We start from the raw sequence: 11,494 nt of genomic DNA, 5'->3' as shown, positions 1-11,494 counted from the left end.
TGTCAAACAAACTCCACCACGTGCCCCTTTCCAAATAAAAGGTCAAGACAAGTTTTGGGAATTTTAAAATTATGACGGTGCAGGAAGAAAAATATAGGGATGCAAGAAGAAGCATTTGTATTATTACGTGCATGAGAAAAAAAAACATACGTGAACAGATACATGAATGAATGATGGGCCCAAGAAGGCAGACCCAAAGATAAAACGATCCAATACAAATGAAATGCAATACCCTCTCTTAAGCTGAAGTATGTATACATATACTCCAAACTTGAAGGTGAGTTTACAAAATACACCTTAATCCAAAGCTTTTGTGAAGAGATCAGTTGGTTGCTTAGATATCCAAATGAAAAGAAGATGAAATAGATGTTGCTAAAGTTTCTCTCAAACCACATAATAATTTGTTTATGTGTTTAGTCTATTAATGGAAGTTATCTTTTTGGGCTATGTAACATGCAAACTGTTTATCGCAATACAGACAATGTTGTAGGGAGGAACGTGAAAAACTTCAAGAAAATAAACCAATCATTATATTTCACAAATAATGGAAATTAAGGTGCAACACTGAACTTCACAGGAGGAAAGTGATTCAATGTTGTTCTTTTTGGTTTTCCAATATTCCAATCAGTCTCTGAGATAAATGATGAAACTACGAGTTGAACATCACATGATTGAATAAGAGGCCAGTCAGAATCACTAAATGTTCATTTAGAAAATTCCTTGCAATGGTGAAAACTTGATGTATCCAAGAACACGATGTGTAGCTTGATGTTGATACTTTGTGGGAACTTGAACAAACTGATTAAGAAATTGCCCTACAAAACATATTTCGAGTTTTGTGATTACTAAGTTAATAGTCTTCCACTTCAACGTCTTGATCAAACATGTTCTTATTATTCTTAACCATGGGAGTAGCAACTGGCTTGGCATTTAGCATTCCTCTATTGGTAAGTATGTCAAGAGCATACTTCCTATCACACACATATGTACCTTTAACTTATATGATTTCACTCACACAATTGTATGTTAATAAAATATAAAATATAACATACATATATAATAAGATATCGCGGGATAACACAGGATAACGCAGGATATTGCGGGATATCGCGGGATATTGCAAGATATGCCGAGATATCGTGAGATATGACGAGATATCACTAGATATCGCGAGATATGACAAGATATCGCGAGATTTCGCGAGATATCGCAAGATATGACAACATATACGAGAAATGACAACATATGGCGAGATATTACAAGATATTGCGAGATATGACGAGATATCGCGAGATATGATGAGATATCGCGAGATATGATGAGATATCGCTAGATATGATGACATAACGCGAGTTATCGCAAGATATGACGACATATCACGAGATATGACGACATATCACAAGATATGATGACCTATCGCGAGATATGACGACAAATTGCGAAATATCACGAGATATGACAAGATATCGCGAGATATGACGAGTTATCACGAGATATGACGAGTTATCGCGAGATATGACGACATATCGCGAGATAAAACGAGATATCACGACTTATGACAACATATCGCGAGATATGACGACATATCGCGAGATATGACGACATATCGCGAGATATGACGACATATCGCGAGATATGACGACATATCGTGAGATATAGTGAGATATGACGAGATATTGTGAGATATCGCAAGATATGATGAGATATCGCGAGATATTACGAGATATCGCGAGATATTACGAGATATAATGAGATATTGCGAGATATGACGAGATATTGCTAGATATCAAGACATATTGCGAGATATCGCTTGATATCGCGAGATATGACGAGATATTGCGAGATATGACGACATATCATGAGATAGTGAAAGATAAGACGAGTTATTGGAAGATATCGAGAGATAACGGGAGATATTGGGAGATATTGGGAGATATCGCGAGATATCCGGAGATATAGCGACATATGACGAGATATGACCAGATATCGTTGGATATGACCAGATATCGCTTGATATGACGAGATATCAAGAGATATCACAATATATCGCGAGATATCATCAGATATCACTATATATCACGAGATATAACTACATATCACTAGAAATCACGAGATATCGCGAGAGATAATGAGATATCGCGAGATATCGAGACATATCGGAAGATATCGGAAAATATCGCCAGATATAAGGAAATATCGAGAAATATCACCAGATATCGGGAGATATCGAGAAATATCAAAAGATATCGGGAGATATAGCGAGATTTCGAGAGATATCGCGAGATATGACAAGATATCACAAGATATAACGAGATATCACGAGATATGACCAAATATCGAGAAATATCAAAAGATATCGGGAGCTACAGCGAGATTTCGGGAGATATCGCGTCATATGATGAGATATAGGGGTGGCAAAGCGGGTCATCCCGCCCCGCGCTTGGCCCGCCCCGCAAAGTTATTGCGGGTTAGAATTCCCAACCCGCCCCGCATAAGAGCTGGCACGCGGGTTTTTTTAAATTAAATATTTTTTTTTTTTACATTTTGTTCTTAAAAAATTGTCAAATTAAACCTATATATTTGTTACTATCAAACCCAATTTTTTTTTCTTCCTTTTCAAACATAGTCAAACATCAAAAAATTAAACATTAAGATAAATATCAAATATCACTATTCTTCCACTTCCAAAACATTAAACATAAACATAAACATTAATTCAAAAACATTAAACATAAAAATTATTGACATTCTTCCATTTCAATAACATTGGATGTCGCCTTAGAATAACTTTCATCCATTTTTTCATAATTATAATCTTCCCCGTCATCTGCACACATTAAAACAATGACATTTTTTTTTCTTGCGGGTTAGCGGGCCAGCCCGCCCCGCCATGCCCCACTGCTGGCCCGAGCGGGCCGCGGGCTAGCGGGTTGAAAAGGTTAGCCCGCCCCGCATTTTTTACTTGCGGGCCGCAGGCCGACCCACATGGCCCGTCCCGCTTTGCCATCCCTAATGAGATATCGCGAGATATCACGAGATATGACCAGATATCGCGTTATATGATGAGATATCGCTTGATATGACGAGATATGACCAAATATCGCGAGATATAAGGAGATATCGAGAGATATCCCAAGATATCGGAAGATACCGGGAGAAATCATGAGATATCGGGAGAAATCGCGAGATAACGAAAGATATCAGGAGATATCGCGAGATAACGGAAGATATTGGGAGATATCGCGAGATATTGGGAGATATTGCGAAATATCGGGAGATATCGCGAGATATAGTGAGAAAACTCGAGAAATCGCAAGAAATCGGGAGATATCGCGAGATCTCGGGAGATATCGCGAGATATCACATATATCACAAGATAACGCGAGATATCGGGAGATATCACGAGATATCCAAAGATATCGCTAGATATCCAGAGATATCCAAAGATTTTACGAGATATCCAGAGATATCACGAGATATTCGGAGATATCGTGAGATTTCCAAAGATATCGCGAGACATCCGAAGATATCGCGAGACATCCAAAGATATCGCGAGATAATCGCGAGATATCCGAAGATATCCGAAGATATCGCGAGATATCCAAAGATATCGCAAGATAACCGGAGATATCGGGAGATATCGCGAGATATTGGGAGATATCGCGAGATATTGGGAGATATCGAAAGATATTGAGAGATATCAGAAGATATCGGGAGATATCTAGAGATATAGCGTTATATCTGGAGATATTCGGAGATATCGGGAGATATCCAAAGATATCGTAAGATATCGCGAAATATCGCGATATATCAGGAGATATTTGGAAATATCGCGAGACACTGGGAGATATCACGAGATATCCATAAATATCGCAAGATATCCAGAGATATCGCAAGATATCTGGAGATATCGAGAGATATCCGAAGATATCCTGAGATATCCAAAGATATCGCAAGATATCCAAATATATAAGGAGATATAGCGAGATAACCAGAGATATCGTGATATATCGGGAGATATCACGAGATATCGTGAGATATCGGAAGATATCACGAGATATCCAGAGATATCGCGAGATATCGGCAGATATCCCGAGATATCCCGAGATATCCAGAGATATTCGGAGATATCCGGAGATATCCAGATATATCAGGAGATAACTAGAGATATCGCGATATATCGCGAGATATAGGGAGATATCCGGAGATATCGCGAGATAAAGGGAGATATCGCGAGATATCGTGAGATATCGCTAGATATTGGGAGATACCGAGAGATATCGCGAAATACCGAGAGATATCGGGAGATATCGAAAGATATCGCGAGATATCCGGAGATATCGCGAGATATCCAGAAAAATCGCGAGATATCGCAAGATATCCAAAGATATCAAGAGATATTGCGAGATATCAGGAGCTATCGCGAGATATAAGGAGATATCGCGAGATATCAGGAGATATCGCGAGATATCACGAGATATATGGAGAAATCACAAGATATCGATATCTCCGGATATCTCGCGATAACTTTGAATATCTCGCGATATCTCTGGATATCTCCTGAGGTATTGGGAGATATCGGGAGATAACGCGAGATATCATGACATAACGCAAGATATCGGGACATAACGCGAGATATCGAGAGTTATCGCGAGATATCTGGAGATACCGAGAGATGCCAAGAGATATCGCGAGATATGTCGCGAGATATCAGGAGATATCGTGAGATATACGGAGATATCCTGAGATATCCAGAAATATCGCGAGATATTCGGAGGTATCGCGAGATACCCGAAGATAGCGGGAGATATCTGGAAATATCGCGAGACACCGGGAGATATCACGAGATATCCAGAAATATAGCAAGATATCTAGAGATATCGGGAAATATCGCAAGATATCTGGAGATATCGAGAGATATCCGAAGATATCACGAGATATCCGGAGATATCGCGAAATATTAAGATATATCAGGAGATATCGTGAGATAACCAGAGATATCGCGAGATATTAAGATATATCAGGAGATATCGTGAGATAACCAGAGATATTGCGATATATCGGGAGATATCACGAGATATCGGGAGATATAACGAGATATCCGGATATATCGCGAGATATCGGGAGATATCATGAGATATAGGGAGATATTGCGATATATCGTGAGATATCGCGAGATATCGGGAGTTTTACATTAATCAACGTCTTAGACCCAATCGCTTTGGTCTAAAACGGTGATTTCATCCATAATCACCGTTTTAGACTCAATCTTTTTGATCTAAAATGACGGTTCCACTCACAACTATCGTTTTAGACCCGTTTTAATTTAAAAAATATTATTACATTTTAACATGTATATTTAATGTGGTAAATGAGTTTTTTTTTTCAAACATTCCTTGACTTCAAAAAAATCTCCAGTAACAAATGTCATAAACCTACTTCATAGTCTTCCACCATAAATGATAATTCAATCCATCTAACTAATTGCGACAACGAGGAACATTCAAGGATTCTCGTTTGAATGAGAAGACTGAGCAGGTGTGATGATTAAAGGAACAAAAAACAAGGAAGTAAGAAACCAAGAAAAACCAAGATAAAGGAGTTTGAGTTGTAGGAAGGGGTATTAGTTGGCTTCTCAGGCGACCCATTACAAGTGTGGGGCTACCTCGAGGCTCGGACGACCTTTGGGGAAGGAAGTGAGGTCAAAACGATCAATATCAGATTTATTATAGTTGGACCTTTCCCAATATCGGTGAGACAATTCAAGTTCATTATAGTGGCCATTGAATATTTCACGAAATGGGTAAAAAAAAATTACAAAATTTGTGTAGAAGTCAATAGTATGTAGATTTAGTGTACCCAAAGAGTTGATATCAGACAATGGAACGCAGTTTGCTAGTTGGAAGATGAGGCTTATGTGTGAAGAAATGGGAATTTGTCAGATATTCTTGTCAGTGGAGCATCCTCAATTCAATGGGCAAGTCGAGGCGACAAACAAGGTTATCCTACAGGGTTTGAAGAAAAAGCTGGGAGCGGCCAAAGCCAGATGGGTGGAGATTTTGCCTGAAGTAGTTTGGTCGTATCATACAATGGTGCAATCAACAACAAAGGAGACACCTTTTGGGTTGGTTTATGGTGGGGATGTTGTGTTACCCATTGAGATAGAAATGATATCTAGAAGGGTGGACGACTATTTAGAAAAAGGGTCGAAAAAAGGAAGACTTTTTCAGCTAGATACCATTGATGAACTAAGAAACAAGGAAAAAATTTGGGGAGCAACTCAGAAAACAATAATAGAGACAATACATTTGAGCAAGGTACACACGAGGGATTTCAGGGAATGAGATATTGTCTTAAGAAAGGTAGGAGAAATAAATAGGGATAACATGTTAGCAACAACATGGATCGGGCCTACAGAGTACATGATGTATTGGGAATAGGAGCATACCGTACGAAAACATTGGATGGAGGAGGCATTCCACGAACATGGAATGTGACCAATTTACGATTCTATTATAGTTAGTCATGTGTTGGAATTTTATCTTTATTTTCATATTATGCTCAGAAATCGATCTATATATAATTGCGTCTTTTTAACACAATAAATGAGAAGTATTGTTATTTCACGTATCTTGTTAGGCAAGGTCCATTAAAAACTATGGACTGGTGTTCACCCTCCATGGTGTCGAGCTAGATGCTCGATCCAATAAAAAACCATGGAAGGGTTCTTACCCTCCATGGTGTCAAGCCTGATCCTCGGTCCAATAAAAACACCATGGAAGGGTTCTTACCCTCCATGGTGTCGAGCGGAGCCTCGGTCCAATACAAACCATCGATTGGTATTCAACCTCCATGGTGTCGAGCTAGATGCTTGGTCCAATAAAAAAACTATGGAAGGATTCTTACCCTCCATGGTGCCGAGCAGAGTCTTGGTCCATTAAAAACAAGGACTGGTGTTCACCCTCCATGGTGCCTCGGTCCAATAAAATCCATGGACTGATGTTCACCCTCCATGGTGTTGAGCTAGATGCTCGGTCCAATAAAAAACCATGAAAGGGTTTTTACCCTCCATGGTGTCGAGCGAAAAATCGATCCATGGTGCCTCAGTCCAATAAAAACCATGGACTGGTAATCACCCTCCATGGTGTCGAGCTAAATGCTCAATAAAAAAACCATGAAAGGGTTATTACCCTCCATGGTGTCGAGCTAGATCATCGCTCCATTAAAAAAACCATGGAAGAGTTCTTACCCTCCATAGTACCGAGCGGAGCCTTGGTCCATTAAAAATCATGGATTGGTGTTCACCCTCCATGGTGTCGATCTAGATGTTCGGTCCAATAAAAGGACCATGGAAGGGTTATTACCCTTCATGATGCCTTGCGGAGCCTCGGTCCATTAAAAACCATGGATTGGTGTTCACCCTCCATGGTGTCGAGCTAGATGCTCGATCCAATAAAAAGACCATGGAAGGGTTCTTACATGGTTAACATCAGAATAATTATAGAAACTATGACATGAAGAGTAAAAAATTTTGGTTACAAACAATAATCATAAGAATGACAAAGACATGTAGAGTTTTGCAAAAGATAAAAAGGGTCTTAGTTGACCCTCATTATTAATCAACAATTTTTCCGTTGATGACATTCTTAAAAGGATCAAGTACCGAAGTATCTTCAATTGTTCGTTGCAATTTACCTAGAGCATCATCCCTGTCCCTAGCCATTTCTGCCAGCTTGTCCTCATATGAGGACATCTCAGATCGAGCAATTTTTAGCTCTTTTGTCATTTTATTAACTTTAGCCAGCTCTTGGGCAACCTTGTGAGCCTCTTCAGAATATCGTTCCACTAACTTTTGGGTCATGCGATCAAAGAGGGTTATTGGTTTGGGCCAAGACAAGGGATGGTCGGCAAGCAAAAAAGCTTTGTCATCTTTTTTATAGGATTTGGCTTCAAACGAACCTTGGTGGTAAGAGGAATTATCCTCTAAATTAATAGGATCGGCTTGTTGGAGATGTTTAGAGGAACGTTTCTTTCCAACCACCATGGTTGCAGTTGATGCAAGTTTGGCGTTAGGCTTGAGAACAACTCCTCTAGTCCGAAGAGCCATCTCAACTTTGGTTATAAGCATGGAATTATCTAAAAACAAATAATTTTGTAAGTTGGTAGTGAAGCATAAGGAAAACAAGGAGAAAATGGTCAAGGTAAGTACCAATGTAGACTTTTAGGTCATTAGGTCGGTACTTGAGCTTTAGAAGGATCGAAGTTTTAAAGATTATGCCTAGGTCATCAAGTTTTTTTGCAGTCATCTAATTCACTACTATCAATGTCTTCATGAGAACGAGTAGGTTGACATTGAGGGTGGGATGATCAAAAGGGAAAATCCTTCTAGAAGAGTAGGGTTATGTTTGGATTTTTGGATTTTCACGAATTTACCTTTAAAGGATTTATATGATGATTGAAATAGAGATAAAATTGCTCGACCCTTAATGCCACTAACAGAGGCCCATGACGCGGGTTTGGAGATTTTATATTCAAAGAAATAAAATAAAAACATGTTGAAGCTCAGAACAAGGTCCAGTTGCCCACACAGAATGTAAAAGGCTCGAACAAAGGCCCAATTGTTTGGATGCAACTGGGCAGGGACTACGTTCATAGTTAGAAGAATTTCTTTTTTGAAAAGGATTTAATGGAAATCGAATGCCGAGTTTGGTAAACAAGGTTTCATATAAAAAGCAAAAAGATGTTTCATTCACACAATCTTTACAGACAAGTTCTTCTGGTCTGCAAGGTATTACAATAACATCTTTCTCAGAGCTAGTACGACTCAAGGACTGAGCGTGACTAAGTTTTTGAATTCTTTTCACAAAAGTAAAAACAAAAACTTCACGGATAATGTCAAGTTTTGACCAAGGATGCATAGAATAATAATCCATGAACAAGTCACACATAATATATGCAATGTATACAAATGACAAGTAGCGATAATGCACAACCAAGGCTACGGGATGTTCAAAGGCGTCCCTGGGGGTTGGAATTGATACAAAAGAAGAGATGGGTGTCAAATGCAGAAGAAGGAAGCAAGGTATAAAGGTTGAATGCAAAAGAAGAAAGTGAGGTATAAGGGACGAATGCAGAGGAAGAGTGTGAGTGAGGAATGGGTTTTGAACGTAAGAAAGAAATCTAGAGTGTAGAAGAAAAGAAGTCTTTAGTGAATGATAAGGGAACCGGGAAGAATAAGAGACGTGGGTAATGCAAAACCGCCATTTTGAAGACCGTTCAGTAAAAACGCAACATGTGGGTATTGGGAAGAGCAAGGGGCAGGTGATGTGATGTGTAACAGGGAGGTAATAAATGTGAGAACACACCCCTATAAAGAGTAGAGGGTCAGGGGGGAAGAAAAAAAGGCTTAAGGTACTACCACAAATAGTTTTAATAGTTTGTGTCTGAGGTTGGGGTCATGTAGGATGATGGGTCTGGACCCGGTCATATAATAAGTGGATCATTACCCGATCTTGAATATCAGAAGACGTTACTTGGCGTATGTTAACAATCTTGTATTAACTAGTCTTAATCAGTCTTAATGGTTCAATGAAGGCAGAATCAGAAAAGATATGTCGGAGTTTGCCAATATATACAAAAAGGAGCACCAACAAGAAAATCATCTAATACATATTGGTAAATGGTACACTTATCCTTGACCACTTTGAATGTTCTAGGTCAGAGGTCACCTATACTTTTGTCTGGAACAATACTAAATATTTGTAGATGGTCCAACAACGACTCAACAATAGATGACACAATAGGTCTAACAAATCTCGCCATAATTGTTAAAAGAAGTTTCATCCTAATTCAACATCGTAAAACCGACCTATAAAGTGATGAATGTTATCACTTATATATTATAAATTAAGATTAATTAAGCTTACAATCCTAACAAATCATATACTATGGTTATTTGTACCTCCAAAATTTCTTACATGGTCTTTCATTAATTTGTAAATGATAGTTTCAATATATATGTCTTTCTCTTGAGAAGTTGATTTCAAAATTAATAAAGATATCTACAAAATCAATAACGTAAGTAGTTAAGATCTTTAATAAAAAAATAAAATAGATTCAAGCCAATCCATTTTTTATTAAACTAAAAAAAGTCATTTTGATTCGTTTAAATGCACTACTCAAAAAGTAAAACATAAAAAATATATTAAACTATACTTTAAAGCTTTGATTTATGTTATTTTTTTCTATATTTTATTCTTCTATATTAATTTTATTTATATCAATTAGAATAATGGTATCACATAAAGAATGGGATAAGAAATGATAAATAAAAGAGAAAACTAAAAAAAAATAGATTGATTTGATATATGCTAGCTACTATTATATTGATTTGTTTTTTTATTGTCTGACCATGAGACGTAACATACGTAGTGAAGGAAAACAAAGAGTGAGAGAAGGAAAAAAAAGCTTATTATGTGTTAGACATTAGGTAGTCATCCTTACATTTTTCTTCTTCTTCTTGCACTCCTCTAATGTTATGGGAAGATAAAATTGTCCTTATTATGTTTTAAAAAAATCCTAAAATGCACTTAATGGACTCCATTCTTAAAAATCCTAAAACTATTATTTTCATCTTCCCACAAATTGCACAATCGCACTCCAGGACTCCATTCCTCTCAGTGGTGCCTTTCCATCTCGCATTTCTGTTGGTGGTTTAGGATGATCTTGGAAACTTGGTGTTTGACGGTTCCCTGAAGGTAAGTAAATTTTTTGGTTTTCAGATTTGTACTTCCATTTTTTCTTCGGATTTTTGTTTCTACAATTCATAGGTATCCAATCTCAATATCACAATAACAAAACCAAAGTGAAACACAACTTTTCTAATGCACATCAAGAACTCACCCTGAGTACGAAATATCTACAAAAGTTATCATAACAAATTATTTCATTTACCAAATAACAAACAACTTAAACATACTTTACAAACTTAACTTTAACTCATTTGTAGTAAACACATGTACATTCATATTTCGTCGATATGTTGTCTATTGCTTTGTTAGATAATGACTTCTCAATATCATCATTATGTAGACCGTCCCACACATCAACCCATCATAAAGTTCTTGTTCAAATTCTTCACTATTGTCCATACTTCTACAAATTAAAAAAACGAAGCTAAATCATTGCACTCCATATCCATGAATCCATAAGTCAAACAATTAATTTCGGACCCAACAATCCATAATTCAAAAAAATAATTCTGGAATCCGTAACAGAAATTAGGCTTCCAGATTCAGCAATCCAGAAATCAACAACTTATGAAAACTTTGCTTTTGGAAAACCCCCTCATCCAGAAAACAAAATGATTCACTTCCGGATTGATGAATCCGTAGCACACTCCTGAATCCCGGTTTTTGGTAACCACAAAAATTCCATAACCACCAATGCTCCTAAAAAAATTAATTCTTACCTTTAGAACCCAAGCAACACTTCG

The 11,494-nt window shown here is 37.6% G+C and overlaps 1 protein-coding gene across 1 annotated transcript; it reads left to right on the top strand.

Moving 5' to 3' along the window:
- The first annotated feature begins 5,906 nt into the window (after nt 1–5,906).
- Nucleotides 5,907–6,344, top strand: LOC137822180 (uncharacterized). Its single transcript, XM_068627081.2, has one exon. The coding sequence runs from the start codon at nt 5,907–5,909 to the stop codon at nt 6,342–6,344; it is 438 nt and encodes a 145-aa protein (XP_068483182.2).
- Nucleotides 6,345–11,494: the final 5,150 nt, after the last annotated feature.

Source organism: Phaseolus vulgaris, chromosome 9 (assembly GCF_051622355.1).
Source record: "Phaseolus vulgaris cultivar YP4 chromosome 9, ASM5162235v1, whole genome shotgun sequence".
Taxonomy (NCBI): domain Eukaryota; kingdom Viridiplantae; phylum Streptophyta; class Magnoliopsida; order Fabales; family Fabaceae; genus Phaseolus; species Phaseolus vulgaris.
The sequence above is the reverse complement of the archived record's forward strand: the minus strand, read 5'-3'. Positions and strand labels throughout refer to the sequence as shown.